The sequence below is a fragment of the Sphaerodactylus townsendi genome, linkage group LG10, assembly GCF_021028975.2.
Source record: "Sphaerodactylus townsendi isolate TG3544 linkage group LG10, MPM_Stown_v2.3, whole genome shotgun sequence".
In the NCBI taxonomy this organism is placed as follows: Eukaryota; Metazoa; Chordata; class Lepidosauria; order Squamata; family Sphaerodactylidae; genus Sphaerodactylus; species Sphaerodactylus townsendi.
In genome coordinates this window covers 23,694,088-23,717,904 of record NC_059434.1, presented here as the reverse complement: position 1 = coordinate 23,717,904, position 23,817 = coordinate 23,694,088, and the positions used below count along the sequence as shown (strand labels likewise).

At 40.8% G+C, this 23,817-nt stretch overlaps 2 protein-coding genes across 15 annotated transcripts in view; one reads left to right on the top strand and one right to left on the bottom strand.

The window, feature by feature from the left end:
• Nucleotides 1-22,548, top strand: part of LNX1 (ligand of numb-protein X 1) — a 123,819-nt gene extending 101,271 nt beyond the window's left edge. For all 4 annotated transcript variants that reach the window (XM_048510158.1, XM_048510159.1, XM_048510161.1 and 1 more), the window contains exons 9-11: nt 4,189-4,417; nt 19,997-20,155; nt 21,797-22,548. In XM_048510158.1, the coding sequence (XP_048366115.1) occupies nt 4,189-4,417; nt 19,997-20,155; nt 21,797-21,932 (524 nt within the window). In that variant the 3' untranslated portion in view covers nt 21,933-22,548. The remainder of the gene's footprint in view (nt 1-4,188; nt 4,418-19,996; nt 20,156-21,796) is intronic.
• Nucleotides 22,549-23,146: 598 nt separating this feature from the next.
• FIP1L1 (factor interacting with PAPOLA and CPSF1) overlaps nt 23,147-23,817 on the bottom strand; it is a 43,125-nt gene continuing 42,454 nt past the window's right edge. For 8 of the 11 annotated variants that reach the window (XM_048510172.1, XM_048510167.1, XM_048510162.1 and 5 more), the window contains one exon: nt 23,147-23,459. In XM_048510172.1, coding sequence (XP_048366129.1) covers nt 23,309-23,459 — 151 coding nt within the window. In that variant the 3' untranslated portion in view covers nt 23,147-23,308. The remainder of the gene's footprint in view (nt 23,460-23,817) is intronic. The other 3 variants (XM_048510163.1, XM_048510166.1, XM_048510171.1) reach the window with 1 other exon arrangement.

Sequence of the window (23,817 nt, the reverse complement as noted above, 5' to 3'; positions counted from 1 at the left end):
CAGCTGGCATGTGCTGGAGTGCACAAAGCTAATTTGGTTCACCAGATAAGCCTCCACAGCTCAAGTGGCAGAGCGGGGAATCAAACCCGGTTCTCCAGATTAAAGTGCACCTGCTCTTAACCACTACACCACGCTGATTTCATGGGGCAGAACACTGCAAAACTGGTCATTAATTGCAGTCTTTCAGGTCTAAGTTATAACATATATGAGGCCATTTAAAATAAGAAGGTCGTACACGCTCTCCTCCTTTTGCTCCAGTAGCTTAGCAATCAGTATTTTTATATTGGCAATATTTTATTAAATTGTAGGGTGTTTCAAAGTGAAAGGAACAAATTGCTTGGGGGGAAAGAATTACTATTGGCTTCCCCCAAAAGCTGCGCAGCTGCTGCCGCATTCAACGAGTCCTAGCACGCGCAACAGGATTTGCTTGATGCGTCCAGTGAGCCTGCATTGTGGATGCTACATACAAACAGTGTTTTAACCCACAGCATTATGCCTATGGAAAGGAAAGCAAGAGGAAAGATATTTGTAATACAAATACTCTTTCTGATCAGTGGAAGTTCTGCATTCATATTAAAACCCAACTGAAGCGGGAAATCCTTAAGCCTTAAATGTGAAAACACGCTTAGACTCAGAAAACACATTCAAACAGTGGCGAAGCCACCAGGGGACAGGGGGTGCGCAATGCACCGGGAGCACCATTTCTAGTCACGTGGGGGCGGTAAAATCCCCCTCCCCTCCCCTCCCATCCCTCCACGCCCCCCTGCTGCGCCCCCCCACGGCTCCCCCACGGCCCCCTCCCCACAGCGCACCACCTCACTTACTTTTAGGAATGGAGCAGGCCAGAAGCCTGCCTGTGTTGCCTGGGTGGGAACTACATTTCCCAGGGGCAAAAGCCAGAGTGTGCACCGGACGCACTCTGGTATAGCTACGCCTCTGCATTCAAAGGAGCCTAAAAGAACCTTTGTCCAAATACTATAAAATGTTACTTATACAAGGAAAGTATAGAAGACAGATTTAGAGAAATCCGTTCCCTCTAGAGATTTGGCACTGTCCTGACACTTATGCTGCATTTGAAGCTGAAAAATGATTTTTAAAAGTTTTAAAAATCAGGAATATTTTATACATTGAATAATACTGATTTTCTCCATATATGATGCCAGAAGGGAATTGTGGTCTGCAATCCTGATCCAGATTGAGGAGACAGCTAGTCACAGATTCCTTTCTGAACCACATCATTTGTAAGATTCTGTAAGAATGTTCAGATAGAGACTTGATAGTAAATATGTTAATTTGCTGCACAACTTTCAGAGAAACAGGACGCTGAGTCATCTCCTGGGCTTGTATGACTCAGAGAGTACAGACAACAGTTTAATGTTTTCAAGAAAAAAAAGGACATTTTTTTCTGAATGACTAGAACGTTTTACCAAAAATTTCAAAATACGGCATCATAGTTCTATACATAAAAGTTTTGATATTTACTAAACCGATAGATTGTCGACTTACATATTACAAAGTCCATGTTGGGAATTCATCCTGGGAACATAATGTCAAAGCCCATTCAGGCCCGTGACTTTCTATTGCAGTAAGGATGATACAGTGTTTTCAAATGTTTAGTGTTTACATTTTGTGGGAGTGACCCGGAATATTCAGCAGCTGTGTAGATTATAATCAGAGACTGGAAACAAAGGCACAGAAATGTAATCTTACTTCAATTTTGTGTTCTCCTGGTGAAGATATTTTAAAATAGGATACTATACCAGATTCCTGTCACATTTTGTTCACACATCCTACAATGTATATTTTCCATTGTAAGTGATCTGTTGTGCTGTGGTTTAGTAAGGCATCACATTTTACTAATGCATATGTTTTAATGTTAAAATATATATCAGGGTCTCATTAAATATTATGCAGTATGCATAGTTCCTCTTAACACATAAGTGATCTCACACCTCTCTAGAAATTGCTAGAAACTCTATAGCAGTGGTTCTCAACCTTCCTAATGCCGTGACCCTTTAATACAGTACCTCATGTTGTGGTGACCCCCAACCCTAACATTTATCTATTTTACAGATGGACAATGATGCAGAGAGTCTTAGACAACCCCTGTGAAAGGGTCGTTCGACCCCCAAAGGGGTCCCGACCCCCAGATTGAGAACCACTGCTCTATAGTTACACTTGTCAACAATTCCTAGAAAGTGCTGACATAACTTCTGGGGAAAAACTGATTATTACCTTATTTCCAATGGCCAACCCACATGTCCCTGCCCCTGATCTTCATCCAGCTGCCATTCCAAGCGCAGCAACCTTTCCCTGGGTCGGGGAGGATTTGCGGGGGACAAAGCCTGCGGTGGCTACTGGAGACACACTGCCCACCAAACTGGACTTGGTCTGGTGGCTGGCACTGCCTTGCTTGGGGAGAGGCTGTCAGGTGGGGGAAGGAAAGAAAGTTGAAGATAGGATGACTGGTAGGTAAATGTCGGTTATCTGGTATGTGAGAAGGAGACTAGGAAGCAGAAAAGGGGGAAGAGGCTATGGGGGCTCCCAGGGAAAGGAAACAGGAATTAGCTGACCCCCCCACCCCCACACAAGTCCTCATGAGTCCTTCACTTGTTCATCTTTATGGTTAGGTAATATGGTAACATGGGCTTCTCCATCACTCTGACTGCATAAAAGATGTGGGCTGAGGAAGTTGAGCAGTGGCACTCACATATGTGGCCTTGTGAACACTCCCTCGGTGTTTAATAGTCACTAAGAGGTTGCATTATACAAGCAGATAGGTTCAACTTTTTTGAGATAATGCTAACCAATTTAAGGCTTCTGAATTACGGGACTGCAGCAACGAACCTGTTTGGCAGCTGCTTGACTTGCTTGGTGTGAGCTGAACATATCCCCTATTGATTCATGGGCTGATCATGAGTATTGAACATGGCAAAAATTGCAGTGTTCCTAATTATGACGCGTTGCCTGTTGCATTTTTCCTAAAGTTTTTCCAATTGCTTGTAGTGGTCCTAGGGAAATTGATTTTCCAGAGTTCAGGAATGAAACACATTTGCTTTCCCCTCATCCTGTTTGGTCCCATTTTCTAAATAGGGAACTGAGGCAGAGAGTTGTCAACATGTCAGAGACTGCCACAGTTCATATATGGATGATCTGGACTCTGAATCACAGTCTTTCCCAGGAGCAGCAGTGGCGTAGTGGTTAAGAGGAAGAAGAAGAAGAGTTTGGATTTATATCCCCCCTTTCTCTCCTGCAGGAGACTCAAAGGGGCTTACAATCTCCTTGCCCTTCGCCCCTCACAACAAACACCCTGTGAGGTGGGTGGGGCTGGTGCATTCTAATCTGGAGGAACCAGCTTTTATTCCCTGCTCTGCTGCTTGAGCTGTAAAGGCTTATCTGGGGAATTCAGATTAGCCTGTGCACTCTCACACACACCAGCTGGGTGACCTTGGGCTAGTCACAGCTTTTTGGAGCTCTCTCAGCCCCACTCACTGCCACCTCACAGGGTAGTTGTGAGGGGGGAAGGGAAAGGAGATTGTAAGCCCCTTTGAGTCTCTTACAGGAAGGAAAGGGGGGATATAAATCCAAACTCTTCTTCTTCTTCTTTCAGATCCAGATGCAACACTCTATCTGTTTGCAAAATATATTCCGCTTCTAGCTTTCATCATCATCTCTGAAGTGGGTTCTGGGCAGAACATTACATACAACCCTCCCCAAACCCTGTGTACTTTATCATGTGTACTTCATTTTAAAAGCAAATTTTGTGTACTTTCTTACCAAGAGCCAGTGCGGTGAAGCAGCTGGCAGACTCTAATCTGGAGAATGGAGTTTGATTCCTCTCTCCTGCATATGAGTGGCAGACTCTTATCTAGTGAACTGAATTTGGTTCTCTGCTCCTACACGTGAAGCCTGCTGGGTGACCTTGAGCCAGTCACAGTTCTCTGAGAACTCTCTCAGCCCCACCTATCTCACAAGGTGTCTGTTGTGGGAAGAGGAAGGAAAAGGCGTTTGTAAGGTGCTTTGAGACTCCTCACAGCAGAGAAAGGCAGGGTATAAACCCAAACTCTTCTTCTTCAGTCCGAAATGATATATAGTAAAGATCCCAGGGGGCAGCAACAGTCCTCCATGGGTGAACAAGAAGTGTTCTGTTCATTGCATACTGATTTTTTTAAATTTCCTGTCCACTAGGTGACATTCTGCTCAATGTAAACGGGATTGATCTGACAGGTGTCAGCCGTGGAGAGGCCGTTGCCCTTTTGAAAAACACCTCCTCATCTGTAATCCTCAAAGCACTTGAACTGAAAAAGTGTGAGACCCCAGCGGATGAGAGCGACGAGTCACTACTCACTGCCCATTTGAACACCTCTGGCTCTAGCGAATGGTCTCCTTCCTGGGTGATGTGGCTGAGGCTGCCCCGGTAAGTCAGAGCAGCCCTTTCGTGTCCTGTACAGACGGGGAGGGAAGGTTTACGTTGCTTACCTGGCTCTCTCTCCAGGCTTGATTCATTGCACTGACGTCTTAATTGAATCCAGACTGAGCCAGAGCATTTGACTTTAAATACCTCCTTCCTTGTGGTCGCACACTCTCCATTTTGTTATTGTGTGCACATCAATGTAGGGAGAAAGGGCATTTAGGTCAGCTTTCAAGGAAGGGAGGGGAGATCCTGAAGAGACCCATTTTTACAAAGGCGTGCTTAATCCTCAGAGAATGAAGAGCATCTCTGCATGGATGCAGAAGTCCAGAGCACACGGAGGTGGGCTGGTGCCTCTTCTTGGGCCACCCTGCATTCCCTAACCCCCGGCCACTTGCCAATCCCACAGATACCGCCGCATTAGTTATATGGACTTTAAATAGTTTGACTTTGCCCAGATGTTCAGAAAGCGTGTGCGTGCCCAAGAGGGAAGATCTGCAAACTCCCTCCTCCTCAGTCTGCCCTATAAAAAAGGAGAAGAAAACAAAGAAAATGCAATGGCCGGAAACAGCTGTGTTGCCATTTTAGTAAAAATAATAAAAACCACAGAGTGCGTAGTTTGTCACCCACTCACAGAAGACACTTTAATGTTTCCATGAAGCATAAATCCTGCCTCATAGCAGCGTTCCTCTGAACCTGATGAGGTCCTTTCTGGTGTATGCAGAATGAAATCCATGCTCAGCCTAAAAATCTAGCACCCCATAAAGAAGGGAAATTTGCATCCAATTAAGGGACTTTAGAAACTCTGCAGACTCCCCCTTCTGTTTGACCTAGTTTTTGGGTAAAATATTTTGGATTATCCCCAAAGCAACTGGTTCTTTGTGTGTGTATGTGTGTGTGTGCACATGCATGTGTGTTCTTCAGTGCCGTAGGAAGGGAAAATGGCACCCGGGGCAAAATGGTGCCTGCGCCCCTGCCCCCCACAACACGCCTCACTTTTACAGTTAAAAGAGCAGCCTGCTCCGGTCCATGGGGGCTGCTCTGGGCCGCGGAGGCAGCCTGAGGGGAGGGGTGGGAGGAGTGATTCTCTGCCTGCTCGCGCCTTCACCCAGGGCATTTGTTCCCCCCCTGTCCCATGGTAGCTCCGCCAATGGTGTTCTTCACAAGATACATACATAATATATCATTAGAAGTATTTTTATGGGGCTTTCAAACTGTATGGGTCCCTCAAGCAGTTCTTGGGGAATCTTCAGTGAGTAAAGAGCAGAACTCCATTTCTGCCAGTCATGTTTTTCAATAAGCACTGAATAGAATAGAATACTTCATTCATGGTCAATGACCAAATATTCAATAAGCACTGGGCATACTTTCAGAGTCTCGTGTATTTCCCCTCCAGGCTGCGCAGTAATGAGCTCCAACAGACCTCGCCAGTTGTAAACCCCTGGAGATTTTTGCAGTAGAGTCTGGGGAGGGCAGAATTTGGGGAGGGGAGGAGCAGAGATCTGTTTCCCTACGTAAATGACTGCTTTGGAGGGTGGACTCCATGGCATCATCTCCCACTGAGTATCTGCCCAGGCTCTGCCTCCAAATCTCCAGGTATTTCGCAACTCAGAGTTGGTGCTCCTCCTACCTCCTAGGCACCCATTTTTCTTCCGGGGAACTGATCTCTATGGTCTGGAGATCAATTGGAATACAAGGCTATCTTCAGGCCAGTGCTCTGCCCTAAACCATCCTCCCAAATTCTTTTATCAAATGGAAAATTCTGAGTCAGACACCCAAGTCTCAATGCCAAATGGAACCACGGTCTTATGTAATGAATGGCCTGTGACTTTTATTGTACCCTTGGACTAGGACGCCAACAGGAAAGTCAAGATTTTTTTAGTTCAGACTGCCATAGCACAAGGCCCACTGGTGGATTCCAGCCCCCTCTCTGTCTGTGTGCAACTGCAAACCCTTGCGGAAATTCCTGTTGACCCACTGTCTGCAAGCCTTAAAAGTCTTAAAAGTGGAAGTTGGCAGGACTATTGTCGGCCTGTGACAGCCACGGCCTGTGCCAGATGGAGGGCGAACTGCTTAAATAAGTGGAAGCTCAGGGGGGAAATACATAACAAAATTTAAAACTCCTCCCCCACCACACCCCTTTAGGCATGTATTTTTTTCCGGTAGAAAAACTGGAAATTTTGAGAAGCTTTGAAAGAAAAGTCCTTTGAAACCTTTTCTCTTTTGTAATGAAGATGTTTTATTTTAAAAAAAATGTGTACTATGAAGATTGTCATGTAAAGCAAGATTTTTATATAGAACAATGTGCAGCATTCAGTAATGATAATTTCTCAGCATTCTATTTAAAAGGATAGGTTGAATTTGTCCATAATTAATATGCTAGAATGTATATGATGATAATACGCCAGTGCTCTCAGTGCTATAACATTTAATTTTATATCATAGTATATTATGAGTCCGATTCTGAGACTGTCTCTGTTTGAATGTCACTTTCTTTTGTTTATTACATCCCCCCCCCCCTTGCTTACAACTCCACTCCCTCCTCTTTAAACAGCAAAAACTAAAATCTGGATACTAAGGTAGCACAGAGTGGAGCAGAGTGAAGCAGAACAGTACATCTTCTTTCTGTAGCTTTGGATATACGCACAATTATGTTCGTACAGTTTTATATCCTTCTCACTGTTCCAAAGCTATACATGATGTGCTACCTTCCTCTACGCCTCCCTCTCTGCCTTCCCCTCCTGGTTTCTTTTACTGTAGGAAAATTACCCACCATGTCAGGGGGGCTGGAAACAGGAAGTTCATTGTAATCATATCTCCAGCTGCAGCACCAGTCAACAAACAGGGGCACAGTGTATAGGGACACTAAAGGGGATTAGTATGCTGAACTGATGCATTGGTTTTCCTAAATTCAGATTAAAAGGGGGTCAGTGGTGGGACGACATATGTAATTCACAGGAAGAGAGGTGGTTTTCTTATTAGTACTTATTTATTTGGCCAGTAATTCAAAAATCAGAATATGGTTTTAGTTGCTTAACAGGTTACTAGATACTCTAATCTTGCCTAGTGAGTTATAGGGCCTGCTTTCTTTCTCAGTATTTGACTCTCAGATATTAACAGTCCACATCTGGAAGGTCTTTAGTGGGGCATTTTGCCAATCGTCTATCACATATTGCATATGAGTTCACTCTCGCCATCCTCTTGTCTGAGATGACTTTTCTGTACCTACTGGGTAAGAGCCCTACCAGTTATCAAGGGATGAGATAAGCTTCAAGGATATTGTGCCAAAGCCTTCCTGGAGTTACTAGGCTGTTTGGTCAAAATAATCTTAAAGTCCTAGAAGTAATTTATTCTAATAATTTTGTGTAATTTAGGCTAATATTCTGTGTATATATTTCTTTTCTCAAGCCATAAATGAGGCAACTTCCAACTTCTTCATTAATTCAAGAATACAGAAGAGCAGGAAGTAAGAGTGTGACTTTAATACAGGAGAGGAAGGGTTAACAAGAAGGAGAATGCAGGATAGGAAGGGGAAACCAGAGGTGGGTCAATGAGGACATAAGCTGGAGCAGGAAAACAGACACTGGAAGGTAGAAGGAGATGGAGGAAGAAAGCACCAAGGGCCAGACCTCTCCCTTATTTTTAGAACTAGCAGGCCCGGCCACGCGTTGCTGTGGCAATTGTCCTTCTCATCACAGTCCGCAACCCACACAGATGTCCATGCAGATCCAATGATTTCCAGCATAGCCTTTTTGGGTGGTCAAATGGAATCCCTCTTTCCTTTTTCAATGCACATTGTTATATGGTGCTGTCTTGGTTTTTTTAGTATAAGGTAACCCTTTCCATTCCACAATGGAACTGTCCAGAGTGTGAATCCCGCTGTCCATGAGGCTGGTTGACACGCACAGTCCTAGCTTGGGTAAGGCAGAACTGGGGCAAGCAAGCTATCCCAGTCAGGCGGCAGAGGCAGGGTGGTGAGGCGCTCAGATCGAGGCCAGCTCCCTTGGTTCTTAAAGGGCCACGTACAAAAGAAGTGGAGCCAGTAGTGTTGGTTCGCCCCCCACCCTGCGGATTTTCTTAGAAGAAAAAGGCAAACTGGCTTTTCTGCGCATGTCCGACAAGGATTAGACGCTTTTCGACACCCTCCCGGCAAACAACAAAGATTTAATGGCATAAAAGAGAAGATAAAGACTAATAATCAACTTGAAACAGAGAACTCAAAAGAGAGAACACCGGACAGCTTTGAAGAGACGAAAAACAAACCGGTGAGTCCAATTTTAAAATACTAAGAAAGATAAAGGGCGAAGCAAAACATGGCCTTAAAGGAAACTTATGTAACTCAAAACAGATTTGTCAGAGGCCTAACAAAATCAGATACAGAGGCTATTCCTTTGATGACTTTACTTCAAGGAACAACACAGATCAACCTGATTGCCCAATTGATAAAGACATACAAGACATGTCAAAGAAACTTTCCAACACTGCGGAGAGAGTGGATTAAAAAAGCGAGAAACAAATAGTAAAGAAAACACTGACGATATTGACTTCTTGAAATCAAAAAATAGCACTCTCTCTCCAGATAGACAAAGACGCCAGCAAACCTTCGTTTAATTGGAGTCCCGAGAATGGAGGAACGAAACAGATATAAAAAACCAATTAATACAGTGGCTCAATTCCTATAAACATTCCAACGACACCGGAATCGACATAGATAGAGCCCACATGAAGGATTTTCTCAGGGAAACAGAATTCCAGACATTATTTTCAAATGTACCACACGAAGAGATCAAAGAAACACTATACAAGAAGCTGAGAAATGCTCAGCCTTTTGATGTATAAAGGAAAGAAAATTTTTTTTGTGAGACCAGATCTCTCACCAGAAACGCTGCAAAATCAAAGAAGAAAACACACTTATAATGCCATATGCAAACGCTCTATTTAAAGCAAATAGAAGATTTTTCATGGATATTACCAATGGCGATCCTACATTTTGAAACAATCAGAAATATATAGCACAAGAACCCCAAGAGAGTGCACAACAACTTCTGGATAAACTGGGTCTCTCCTTGGAAGCTGCAGGGAACCCTTGCAAGACAGACAGTGATTCAGAAGAAGATGACATGCAGGACCAGGCTGCTTAACTTCACAAGATACTCAGGAGCGTTCAAAGCCAAAGAAAGATAACATAAGCCAAGACTTCTTCACAAAAAATTCTTTTTAAATGGCTATATAACATTTCACTCTAAGTACTTAATAGGAAATCTAACTGGAATAACAATCACTAACTAAAATAACTCTTTGTATGTAGTTTTGGAAGATATTAAAGCAGTAATCTGCTCTAATACATTGTTTACTTTTAACAATCTGGGAAAGGTTCCCAGACATTTGTTTTGAATAGTATTATCTAGCTTTAACAACACTGTTTCAGTAAACATCAAAATGGGCGGAATGCCCAGACAAGAAAACTTTCTCTTCTGAGGGAAAAATAGGTTGTAAGATGCAATTTAGTTGATATGTATGTATTTAGAAGTATCTTTTTTATTGGAATGTTATAAGAATTTTTAAACTGGATTGATTGCCATTAACAGAGAGAATTGACTAAGAGGCCTTATATGCTGGGGGGGAGGGAAGACCACTTGAGGCTCTAAAATCCAAGATGTGGGAGAGGAGGAATCTCTCCCTCAGAACATCTGGGAAGGGGAGAAGGGGGGAAGAATGAGGGGAAAAATGAGAGAATGAATATGAGAGGAAACAGCAGCAGGCCCGAAAATAGTAGACAAAAGAATTATTACTTTATGGCAGGAGATTTAAAACTTGTATCTGTAAATATTAACGGATTAAATTCCAATTTTAAAAGATTTAAAACTAGCCAAACTAGTTAAGAAAAGAAACTACTGGGATTTGGTTTTGCATCCAAGAAAACACATAAAAGAAAGAAAGAGATATTGCTCCTTTAATAAAAAAACTACCGGGCTGGAGAGACCTTATGTGAATCAAGGGCAGAGGGAGAGGAAGAATGGTGTTGCTATTTTAGTGAAAAATAATATAAACATACAAGTGCAAAAAAATATTGAAGGAGGATCAAAATGGGAGATGGATTTTGTTACAAAGGTTTCTTTAATGAGATACAAATAACACTCAATGAACTTATAATGCACCTAACAAAAAGCAAAAAAGAGTTTTCCTACAGAAACAATTTAACAGAGTACAAAGGGAATATAAAGGAGAAACATTAATGAGTGGGAGAGACTGTAATATGGATTTGAGAAACTTATAAGGGAGACTTTTAAACAATGGAATATAACTAATATGTATGTGAGGAGACGAGGAAAATCCCACAACAACCAACTTTCTATTCTTAACAGACATAAAAAATTTACATACATAGACTATATTCTGACAAAAGAACATGGAGTCTATACAACGTGTAATGAGAATTCAGACACACAAAAGAGTGGGTGTCAGACCATGTCTCCGGTGGTAATTGCTTCACACTCCAGACTGGCAAAAGAGGGACAAACAGTATAGATGGAGATATGACAATATTATAATGCCAAGAATGAAAGAAATATAAGAAGATTTTTACAGGAAGGAATGAAAAACTATTTTTTTAGAAAATAGAAACACCGTCTCTGACGGGGATGTTGTGGATATGCCTCTTCATAGGAGCAGTAATGAGAGGGTATTGTATAGAAATACACAAAAAAAGACAAGAAAAAGGCATTAAATAAGGAAAGACATCAATTGAGTGGAAAAAATCCAAAGACTGCAGAGACAAACTACAGAACAAAAAATGAAAAAATATAACTGACTATAATGAATTAAAAAACTACTAAATAAACAACTGGAGGAATTGGATCAATTAGAGTTATGGAAAAAAAAAAGACACATGGGTCAAAAATCAATCACCCCTCTAAAGAACCAATATAAAAGTCAATGGAAACAACTAGCCAATTATTTAAAGAAAAGAAAGAAAAACAAAGAGTTAAATCCAATAATAAGTGAAAACAAAGAAAGAATAACAGGAAACATAAGAATTAGACAAAGGTTTGTACAATTTTATCAAAAATTATTTAAAAGAATAGACACAGAAAGGATAGGAGGAAATACATAAAAAGATCTAACACAGGAGGGAGAAACAAAGTATGGAGGAAAGATGCATAACACACAAGAAGAAATAGGCTTAGTAATAAAAGAATTAAAGACCAAACAAAGTCTCCTGGTTTTAGATGGATTTTACAGCCAGAGATATTACAAAGAAAATGGCAAGAAAATATTAATACCCTGAATTACAAAGGTTATATAATAAGATATTAAAGGGACCAAGGAAAATACCAGAAACATGGAGAGAAACAGAAATAATCACTATATTAGGAAACCAGGGCGCAATCCAGAACAAGGTTGAATCATACAGACCTATAAGTTTATTAAACCAGGATTTATAAAAATATTTACTAAAATATTGTCCCGAGGAACAGAATAAAAGGCAATATTACCAAAAAATAATTGGTCAAGATCAATACGGATTCGTGAAAGATAGAGAGATATTAGCTATCCCATAAGAAATGTATTGAATGTGATGGAACATGGTAAGGATAAAAAACTATGCCATGATAAAATTAGATGTCTATAAAGCATTTGACACAGTTAGCCACGCATATTTATTCCAAATAATGGAACAGACGGGATTTGGAAAGGGGATTAATAATGATATTAAAAAAGAATTATATAAAAAAACAATAAAGCAAAAGATTACTGATAAATAATGGATGGTGTTCCGGAAGAAATTAGGATAGAAAGAGGTGAAACAAGGATGTCCGCTTTTCTCCCATCGTATTATTTTGTGAAGTAGCAATGGAATACCTAAGCGGATAGAATTAGAAAATAATAGAGTAGGATCAAAGGCTATAAAAATCAATAAAGAAGAAATAAGATTAAACTTATTTGCAGATGATTTATTACTAATAACAACTAACCCTTCTGCAGTGAAACTTCTTTTAAAAGAATTAAAAAATAATATTAGAAGACTCTTCAAAAGCATTCTGGTTTGGTGGTTAATATGGAGAGAACGGAAATCCTGGGAATAAAGATAGAAAAAAAAAAAAAAACTACTAGGAAAAGAAAATGGTGAAGAAGAAGATTAAATATTTAGGTATAACATTAACAAATAAGAAGGAAAAGATGTTTAAATATAATTTACGAAGCTAATATGGAAAAAAAAATAATGAAGCAAATGCAAAAGGAAAGTGGCAAGGGAAGAATCTATCTATTTCCTAAGAGAATAGTAGCATTAAAAAATGTGTATAATGCCAAAAAAACTCTTCCTATCTATTTCGTGACTTTGCCGCTTGGAGATTAAGAAAAAACAATTTGAAGAATGGGATAAGAAAAAATTAGAAACTATGGGCATTTAATCAAAAAAGGAAACCAAAGAGTGATGAATAAAATAGTCTATATGTAATCTAAAAAAACTAATGGGCTGGGGGCTCCCAAAATTACAGAGAATATTACGAGGACATTTCAAATAAAAAAGTTTGATGGGAATTCAAAATAGATAAAAGAGACAGATGGATGAAGTTCCCGAAATGTAAAGAATAAACTTGAACATCGGTAGCTTTGGAATATATTCAGAGTTGTTCAAAATAGAAAAGACAAAATTAATTAAAAGGCCCTAGTGAAAGGTGTTAATGGAAATCCTGGGAGAGAATGGAAGGGAAAAGGAATGGATGCGCCAGGGCTACTGGGTGCTTGGCACCACTCATGCAGCATGGTTGGACAGGAAGGAGCACAAACAATAAGATCTCACACAGACAAAGGGAATATACAAGGTAGCACAACTGTACAATGAAAGAGGAGAATTAATCATCAAGCTTCCAAATTTTGTAGAGAAAGGAGGTAAAGAAAACTGGTTACTATTAAGGAGGAATCTGGGGAGAAAGATAAAAGCCTCCAGGAGGGAGGAAGAGTGTATAATGAAAAAAAAGTTGTATATAAAAATATATGAGGGGAAAAGAAAAGCGACAAATATTAGGAGTTATATACAAAAAACATGTGATAGAAGATCAAGAATTCATGATAAAGAATCATAATGGAAAAATGGCAACAAGATGGAGTGAAAGACATAAAGACCTTATTAAAAGGATTATAGATAAATATGAATAAAATAAAAATAGGATAAATATGCAAGAAGAACTAGAGAAGAAATTAATATTAAAATGGTACATAGAACACCGGGAAACAGTTGGCATGCTTATATGATGAAGTAAATCTAGTCCTAGAAATGTTGGCATTGTGGAGAAAAAAAAAATGCAATATATACCCATATGTGGCTAGAATGTGCATAGAAGTAACAAAAATATGTGGGAAAAATGTGGATAAAATACATAGAAAAAGTATGTAAAAGGTATCAAAATAAAGATAAATATAGATTTTACTCATTTATAGGTATAGTGGATTATACTATAATAGAACAAAGAAAAAAAAAGAAAAACTTCTTCAAATTCATGATTAGAGCGGTCCATGCAGTAATAGCATTGGGGTGGAAGGACAAAAAAATCTGGACAATGCAGAAATGGTTGGAATATGTATGGGAGCAAATACAATTAGAAATTTTCAACTAATAAATGTCAAGAAATCAAATATGGCAAGAAAAAAACAAAAAAGGATATGAAAGGAGGAGATTTGGATGGAGATTCAAAGACTGGCTAAGCAACGAATTGGAATTACAGAAGAAAAAAAAAATGGACAAGAAGATTGAAAAGAATGGACCTGCTAAGGCGCGATCTAAAGAAGAGAAGAAGAAGGAGGGAGGGGGGAGAAAGGGGGAAAATGATATGGAGGATGTATATAAAGTATACAATATAAATCTGTAATAATTCCGAAATATCAATAAAAATATTTAAAAAAAAAAAAAGAAAAAGGCAAACTCCAGCTTGCTTTTAGTAAAAGAGAACTGTGGCGAATATGGGTGAGGAAGTGGGTGAGTGGTGGTTGGATGTGAGGGAGGGCAGAGTGAGGTGTGTGAGGATGAAATGGATGTGTATTGTGTGGTAGCAGTCGGTGAGGCACAGAGAGTGAAAGTTACCTGCGTGTGAGGGGGGGGGACCCCACCTGACATCTCACACGGCAAAGTGTGTATGTGTTTCACTTCCACTCGTATTACCTAACAGTGTTACCTACTTACTGTTTTCACTGCTCATCTCTGCCCATCTGCACGAACATTCTAAGCCCTCATATCAAGCCCTCAGGCCACAGACAGGCTGCATGAACATTCTAAGGGTGACAGTTAAACACAGCCAGCTTCATGGTTTACCTGGCTCAGGTATGGACTTTCGGTGGTATAGACTTTCGGTGGTTTGAAGGTCCGATTACCTGCCCGCAACAGGGAGGGACATCCTGTGAAAAATTGGGGGCGATCCGTCCAGCAGCTTCTGAGGGAGACCATCAGGGACAAACACACTGTTAGATTTTTATATATATAGATGAGAAGAATAACAGTTTTAAGATTGAATGGAAATCAGGGAGGTCACCAACAACTAGCCCACTAGTTAGGGTTGCCAGCCTCCAGGGGGTGACTGGTGATCTCCTGGGATTACAAGTGACCACCAGTTCAGTTCAGGCCACTTTGGAAAGTGAACTCTATGGTATGGTAGGCCACTGAAGTCCCTCTCCTTCCCACACCAAACCAAAGTCTCCAGGTATATACCAACCTAGAACTGGCAACCCTACCACTAGCCTAAGGCCTTCAAGAGCAGCCCCACAGCCCTAACAAAGAATGTAGCCCAGCAGCATTATAAAGCCTTGCACAGGTCACATCCCCATTTTCACTGGCATGTGCAAAAAGGAAGGGCTAAAGGCACTAAACTGAGGACTATGTAGTCACAGGAACAGTTGCAACTCTCATCTCCCCCTCTCCACCCCATGTTGTTTGCTGGCACAATAGCACCTTCTTAGGTAAAGGCTGTATTTTTGCTTTGCTTCTTGACCCAAAAAGGTTGCCTGTCCCTGATCCACTTTAACTCCAAGTTGTTATGGTTTACTATCTGTTGAGAGGTTTAATTGCTATCATGAGCCCTGTTTGTATGTAATCCATTTATAAATACCTATCATTTCTTAAACCAGTATTAAAATGTATTATCCCAGCACTAAGTGAATTTTTGGTTTCCCTGTAACAAATGATGTCCGTCTTTTCTTTGTCCCGCCCTCTCGGTCATCCCCTTCCTTCGCCTCCTGACTGTCAAAAAAGCAAGCCCTGTCATCTGGTTCTGATCGATGAGTGTTAACATTCATGTCTGTTTCGTAACCAGCATATATTTGACTCATATGCTACAGGGAAGACAAGGAGCAGTTACTCAAGCGCTACCCGAGCATCTAAAGATGACTCACCAAAGACTAATTTAGGCAATCCACCTAAATGAAACAGCTGCGCTTCTCTCAGGAAGCGCAATAAGCACACAATTGTTGCAGTGACCATAGATTTCAGCGGCCTTGCCTGGCTTTTTTGACTGCATCAGCCAGAACCGATAGCTCAGTTGCTCCGTTAGTGTTTTCTCATTTCTAACTTTCCTAGAATATTTAAGAGAGATGCTTGTACATGGTTTTGCACACTAGCCAGATCAGCACCAATACTAGCCACAGAAGAATTGGCTCATAAACCTTAACCGGTATTGTGTCCTTTTGGTCTTTTGTACAGACTGAAAAGCCCTCTGCCCCCCACCCCCCACCCCCAAGTGCTAATCCCAAATATTCAAGGTCAGTCAGAATCTTGCTATTATATCAGGTGTCTTTTTCAATTAAATGAATCCCAGCCTTTTTTGAGTGAATTCATTCCCCCTCCCCAGTGTTAAACATAGCTTGTCACTTTGTCTCATAACCACCTACGTGAATCTGATAAAGTGGTCTGCAGTCCATAAAAGGTTATGATGCGATAAAATCTTGTTAGTTTTTAAGGTACCACAAGGTTCCTGTTTACTTTTGGTGCAACAAACTAACACAGCTGTTTTGCTGGGATTATTGTTAGTTCAGTTGCTGATGCAGTTTGCTTTGAGAGCCGCGTTTGCTCAAGATCAATCTACTGAATCTTAGCAATAAACCATCACAGGACACCGCTATTTAGGACCAGGCATGCAGAATGCTTTAAAAGCCTTTCCCCCAAATGTGGTAATAAGTGAATTACAAATACCCAGAACATCAATTTAGAGACAGTTGGAAAATGATTGAAATGTATTTTATGATCTGATGTGCCAAACACTTGTTGACCCAATTTTTATGTTACTGTGGTGGATCTACCTCAACCAACTACATACCCACAAGCAGTACTAAATCATGGTAATTACATACACAAGAATGGATTCTGCCCCCTGCTCCCCCAACTTCCCACATTGTTTACTATGGCTTCTCCTTCCATTTGGTTAACCGAGGTCACCGCCGGGCTTTTATCAGGAACCAAGGAAAGGAGTGCTGACTACAGTCCCTGCCTACTTCCCTTTGTAATAAAACTTTGGCCAAGCCACCCACCTGCATCAAATGGATGTAAAACTGCAAACTGGTCTTTTCTTGGGGATTACTTTAACCAGAGGGAGTTGTCATTTTTGCTTCGCTGTGTTCTTTTTTGCAAGCCCAGGCACTGTAAAACTATCGCAGCTGAACTCTCGGACATCTTGCTTCGACATTTGAGTGTTAGCCCTGTCTTCTTGTCCAGTGAGCAGGGCACAGAATCAGATAATAAAATGCAGTAATCAAAACCCCTATAAAATATCACTGAGTAGGCATGTGTATGGGCGCACTTGTGCATTTGTCAGGGAAGCTCAGACCAACTTTAATGAGTGCAGTTTGTGTGTCACACTGTAATAATCCAGACTTTACAGCCAAAATTGAATATGGCTGTAAAGCAATAAGTGAAGGCGTATCAGAGCCACCCAAACGGAGGAAACATTCCAGATTTAGGAGACCATTATTCTAGATCTCTTAATGCCAAGCACCACAGGGGTTTTGACACATAACATCTTTGAGCTGAATGTCACCTTGCTTTGGAAAATATTTGAAATGTATGCTATATATACATGGTTGTGTTGATATGTAGGAGGAGGATTCTCCCGTTTTGTTTAAGGGAAAAGACAACTACACAACTGTAGCATACTTGGCTGTACCTGTGGGCTAATAAGTAGCTATTAATAATGGTTAAATCCTGGCTACATTTTGTCATGACCTTGGTAAGCGCTGTTAAATCCTGCAAGTTATATCTTCATGAAAAATGGAATTCATTGTGCTAAGCGCCACACAGCTGGCAAAGCAATATAGCCAGTCTCATGTGGAAAGAGAACCAAGAGTCACCTGCTTTTCACATTAGCAACCAGCTAGCTGTTGTGCAAACACTGTCTGTACCCCGAATCTTGCCAGCAGGTGAATATTTGTAGATCCCAAGGGACTCTCCTTTCAGGGCTATAAAATCCTGCCGAAGAACAAAGGAAAAACCTATTTAAAAAAACCCAAACAAACCCATGTCTATTTTAAGAGAGTATTTTTAAACCTCTCTTTCCAATTTTGTTCCTTTTCCTGCATGCAGCTAGCACTCAGTGCTGCCCATACTGAAGGACACTTAACTATTAGAAGTGGAGTTCCTGCATTGGCCCCAAATACAAATATGAAGGTTTTATTGGATCAGCGGTGCTGCTAGCATAGGGGCACCAGCTTCCAAGTTGAACGGAACCCTTCTTCAAACAGGAATCATAATTCTGTATGAATGCCAATAAAAACGTATTTTCCATCTGGGGGCTATTTTTAAAGGGGTAGCATGTAGAAGATATAAAACAAACCACATTTCAAAATTGGAAAGGCATTTAATTGACTCTGGCAGCTTTTGGGAAATCTGTCGGTATAGTCTGATAGTATCTGGAAACATAGTTTTATTAAAGTCACCCTCTTCTTGTTGTGGGACAAAATGCCCATCCTAAAAATATCCCAAATGGCCTGCTTTTCTATCCAGCTTCTAATTCAGGAAGATACTCCAGTTTCATCTCAGTCAGACTGCCTAGCAGTCCCAGTCAATAAAATTCTTGTTGCACAGGTAATATTAGTGTACTTTACAGATGCCACGAAAAATGGGATGACCACATTTTTCTACCCCACTGAAGATTTATTGGTTGATATTTAAAACTTTATGGCAAGTTCAGGCTGCCTAGTTTGTGTGGGTGTTCTGAGGTCATGAACGAAGAATGGCTGATAAGCCTAAAGATATTCTAACGTTTTGGAGAGGGGGAGATCCACCAAACTTAAAAATGTCAGTTGGCTCCATGACTAATTCGTTAAATGCCTGCTTGACTGTAAACATCTATTTTAAATACCTTTCATATAGATAACGAACGAATTACAGACTTCGATGTCTAGTGCAGGCAGCTAAAGGAAGTGGGACCATTTGGCGAAGTTTTTATTTAGTTATTTAACTTTATGGATCCCAGGGTTTTCAGTGTAATTATTGGCATTGGAAAGGATGCAGGTCTTTACCGGGCAGGGCGTGGGGGAAGGCTTCCAGTGATTGGCTAAAGCAACAAAATGAATAGTTACATGGGAAGCTCTTTCCCTCTTCCAGCTCATCTGTTCCTCCTCCAGAGCTAGGTTGATTTTGTTTTTTCTTGTATCCTGTGTCAGAATCCCCAGAGAATGACCTCCTCCTTGCCTGCTTGAGGCAATTTTTCAAACTTATTCAAAAGTCCATGCATGTACAGTTGCCCCTTCCACATTGCTGGGGTTAGGGGCACGGTGCCCCTCGTGATCTGGAAAACCACACAAAATTGTTTGGCCCTCCTAAAGAGTGATCAAATTGCATCAGGTGGCATCTGCAGCCTTTTTCATTGTGCAGTGTTTGCGCAGCTGTTGACAAGCTGCCCCTGGGTGGAAGTGAGCGGCGGGGCTGCAGGCTTTTCCAGTAGCCTGTGTGCTTGTGTTGGGAGGTTGGGGTCCACTGCCGACCCGTGAGAAACCAAAACCGCGATAGGGAAAGTTGCAGTGTGGGAGTGACAACTGTAAAAAAATAATCAATGGGGAGAAAGACTCTAGTTCAGGGGTCTGCCAATTGGCCGTGCTGGCAGGGGCTGATGGGACTTGTAGTCCATGAGCATCTGGAGAGCTGCAGTTTGCAGACCCCTGCTGAGTTGCTGCTTTGAACTGAAGAAGAAGAGTTTGGATTTATATCCCCCCTTGATCTCCCATGTCACATCTAGCTTGGGGAGAGGTGAATAAGTCTACCTTTCTTGCTCATCAACCTTGCTAAAACTTTTAAATATTTCTTTCCTGACATGGTTAAAATGAGACACATTGGCCTTAGTCCACCAAGACTTGGGATGCAGCAGTTATTAAAATGGGGCAACGTTCCAGTCTGAAGGGGGGAAGGCACCTTCACTTTTAATTAATTGGTACAGCTACAAAGTGTGATGTTTATGGCCTAAATCAAGTGTATTATCCAGAGCATGTAATTAATCTGGCTAAAGTTTTTTTCAAAAATTGAGATAAGAAGCAATGGATCATCACCTCGACAATAGTTTTAACCACTCAGAGGACTACTGACTAGCATGACTGTTTCCCCCTTAGGTACTTGTACAGCTGCAAAGACATTGTATTACGAAGAAATACAGCCGGAAGCCTCGGCTTCAGCATCGTAGGCGGCTATGAAGAAAACAGTGGAAACAAACCATTCTTTATCAAATCCATTGTTGGAGGGACTCCAGCCTATAATGATGGAAGAATTAGGTAATGAAATCATACTGTTTACCAGTTAGTCCTTTTCATCCAAATATCTCAAAAGTTCCCAATTAATTCAGGCCCATTCTACACCCCACATTGACGTGCAGTCTCCAGCTGTTGCAGGATATAGAAAACCACAGTTGGGCTTGTGTGTTTCGCCTGGTGAAGATAACATGCATACATCCCTACCTGATGACACAGCACATTTTGGAAAGTGGGCAGGAACCCAAAACTCAAAGTTGCACTCAAGCAGATCAGAATAGAGTAAGGTTTGGTCACCTACACCACAAAAGCCCCTCCTCAACGCTAGGCCAAATAGCTAGCACCAAAAACTGTGGTTTGTTGAGATATCTCAGTTGGAGCCGTTTTGTCAGTTTAGGCAGGAACAAGCTGCAATTTGTTATAGCACCCCAATTCAAATACCACAGTCAGCTGGTTTCTTTCAAATGAGAAAGATGAACGTGAAATCTGAATGCAGCCCCACTGAACACTGGCCATGAATGCTAATCATACCAAGCTACCTTGAGCGGATCAATCCAGCTTTTAAAATTAATCTCAATTAATTCTCCTCTTTGTACAGTCCCTGCCTGCAAGCATAGTTTTTTGTTTTGGCTTAGGCGGATTCTGCATGGGCCAAAAACAGTGGTGTGTGAAAACGGTGTAAAAGAGTTTACACTGTTTTCACACTGCTGTTTTTGGCCCATGCAGAATAAGCCTTAAAAGGACTTCCCCTTCCTCTCTTTTCCACCAGTGATTAGATCCAAGCTTCCCCTTGTATTTAGTAGCAGACCACCATTTGTGGCAGTATTTCTTGCTTGCACTGAAATGGTTGAAATCAGCAATGGGATTGTTTGCCTTCTAATCGAGTGATTTATACATCTGAGCGGGTTCCTTTTTTTATCCCAACGCAGTAAAACCTATCAGAAGATAGAGCTACAGGCAAATACATCGTGCTGCCACAAAATGTTTTAAATTCAAAGAGATTCCGAAAGAAAGTGCAGCATTGGGGAACAACTGGATACAAACAGATAGAGATGGTTTCTAACATTATGATTAAATACCACATCTAAGTTTCCCAAATGAAATGTTTCACACCCTTTTCATAAAATAGTAGTCTTGGCTACAGCAGATTTGGTTTATGGTTAACGGTTTGCAAAAAAAAATGTAAAGAACTGTAAGACTTATTCACAAGGTGATATTAGCATAACAATAGGAAAAGTACACAATAAGTACATTTTGTACATTACATTACATCAGAGGCAAGTTTGATGGACCTTAAAAACCATCATAGACAACATTCACAAAGTTCTTAGTCTTCTCATTTTCTTCTAGGAATACCAGACTTGGAAATGAAAGGTGAAGGATCTTCGGAAGGGTTCATTCCTTTCCAAGTAGGCTTCCATGAGGCCTACCTTATTTGCACTTTGCTGAATTCCTTGATTCTTATTTCCACACTGCTTACCAAAAATCCTGTGGGTCATGTGATCTGCCACCCTTTGACAAAACAAATAACTAGGGATGTTCCAAAATTCAAGACTAGCAGAGGAAGATCCACCTCCCCCCTTTCCGGTGAAATTTCTTATCTTTGGGTTGCTCAAAGTTGCCAATAATTATTTTTTATTCCCCTTCTCACTTTCAATTTTCCAGGTGTGGTGACATCCTCCTTGCAGTTAATGGCAGAAATATTTCTGGAATGGTGCATGCTAACTTGGCCAGGATGCTAAAGGAGCTGAAGGGGAAAATTACGCTCACCATTGCGTCCTGGCCTGGCACTTTTTTATAAAGATTCGTTTCAGCTGGAGAGCAACAAATCATTTGGCACAAATCAAGCACTTAATATGGACGTTTGTTTACTCCACTTTCTGGTCAGTTGTATACTTGTGAAAGAAAATTGTGAAATGTAAATGTGCATCCAATAAACAGAACGGTCTTCAGAAAAAAAAATACTTCATGGTGTGTGTTAGAGAAATGAGCACTTTTAAAATATGGAAGTCCACTAAGATCATAAATCAGGGTACACATTTTTTGCTGCTCTCTGTCTCATATGTTTGTATTTTTATATCTAATCCAAGCAGCAGTAGTAATATATTCCACCTGCAGTTTCTACAAAAAGAAAATAAATTTGAACACCTAGTTTGCAAGTGTTTCTAAGAGCTCTTGGTAACTGTTGAAACACTTTTCAAATAATTAAGTTGACAGCATGTCTTCAAGACACAATAGTAGCTTGATGATTAAATGAAATCCCTTTTTGTGGTCAGTATGAAGCAAATCTTTTTCAAAATACTTTTGTTTCCTAGTCTGTAATAACTGTGAATGAAAATTTCATTTCTACTGTTAATATAATTGTCATTGTTAACTTGTAAAGCCAGGTTATTTTCATTAAAAAAGCACAAAATATACTCTTCTCCTCAGTGCTTCTGATTCATGGCAAAACTTTATTTCTGTGTTCTGCCTACTCTAAGTTCCGTTTTGGATCAACATTAAATACAAGAGAAGTAGTTCACCAACTGCTTGCCAAAGAGGAAGGAAGACATTTCCAGTTTGTTTATGAAAAATTAATTGAGGGACAAATTAAGGGAAATTTCAGCAGCTGCACATGGGCTAGACATCTTTCTAACATCAGATAATAGCATCAGAAATAGATGCCACTACATCACAGTAAGGATATGTGGCTTTCAACTGGGTATGCAGGGACAACAAAGAAGTTAATGAGAAAACAGGTTACTGGCAATTTCTTTTTTTTTTACACCACAAATCTATATGATTGACCAAGTTTCTCAACTTAAAGTTAGATGTAAGTCATTCTTATATGATAAGTTTTGTGTTCCAGAGTCAGTGAAATAATTTGTTCCTTACTATTTGGAAAAACTTCAAACTTGCAAAAAAAAAAAAAAAAGTGGACAGTGTTCTCACCGACCGAGCACAATCTCACTATACCTTCTGTGTGGTTTTTTTTCTAGTAGTGTAGGTAAGACAAAAAAGATGTGCTTAAACATGAAAAATTCACTCTTTTTATTTTCAAAAATTCAAATTAAACTTATATTTTATACTAACAGAACAAGATTAAGAGCAGTTTTTTTAAGACCCAGAAAAATAATCAGATTTAGAGCAATCTATTTCTGGCACTAATAGAAGCAGGTAGGCAAAAGTCACGCGTGCCTATTCTGCAGGGGCCGCTTCAGAGTTTTCCTGTTCTTGGGCAGCTTCTCCGCCACCTGTTTCTTTTCCTTCTTTGCTCTTTTTGGATTTTTTGTGTTTGTGCCTCCTGTGACCTTCTCCCTCTTCACTGTCATGCCGGCGCCTGCTGTTACTAGGACAAAAGCAACAGAGAAGAACTCCTTATTTAACAGCACCGTGTTATTTGAAGTCTCTCAAATTCGGTCCTACCTTGAGCGGAAGCCAATTTCCAATGTTCCAAAGCCAATGACTTATAGTCTAGTGCACGTGGGGGGCAGGGGGGGAGGCCTCCCGGCTTCAGCAGGCTGCACTGGCCTCTGAAACAGACGCCAGCATGGGAGAGGGGGGCAGGCCAGGGCGTTCCTGGGGCCAGAGCCAACATTAGTCAGTTGCCAATCAGAGTTTGCGGCCAGTTGTGCCGCAGCCCTGACCTTGGGTGTGGAGGAAGTCCATTGGCTCCAATGGAGGGCTTTGAGGAGGCAAGGAGCGTT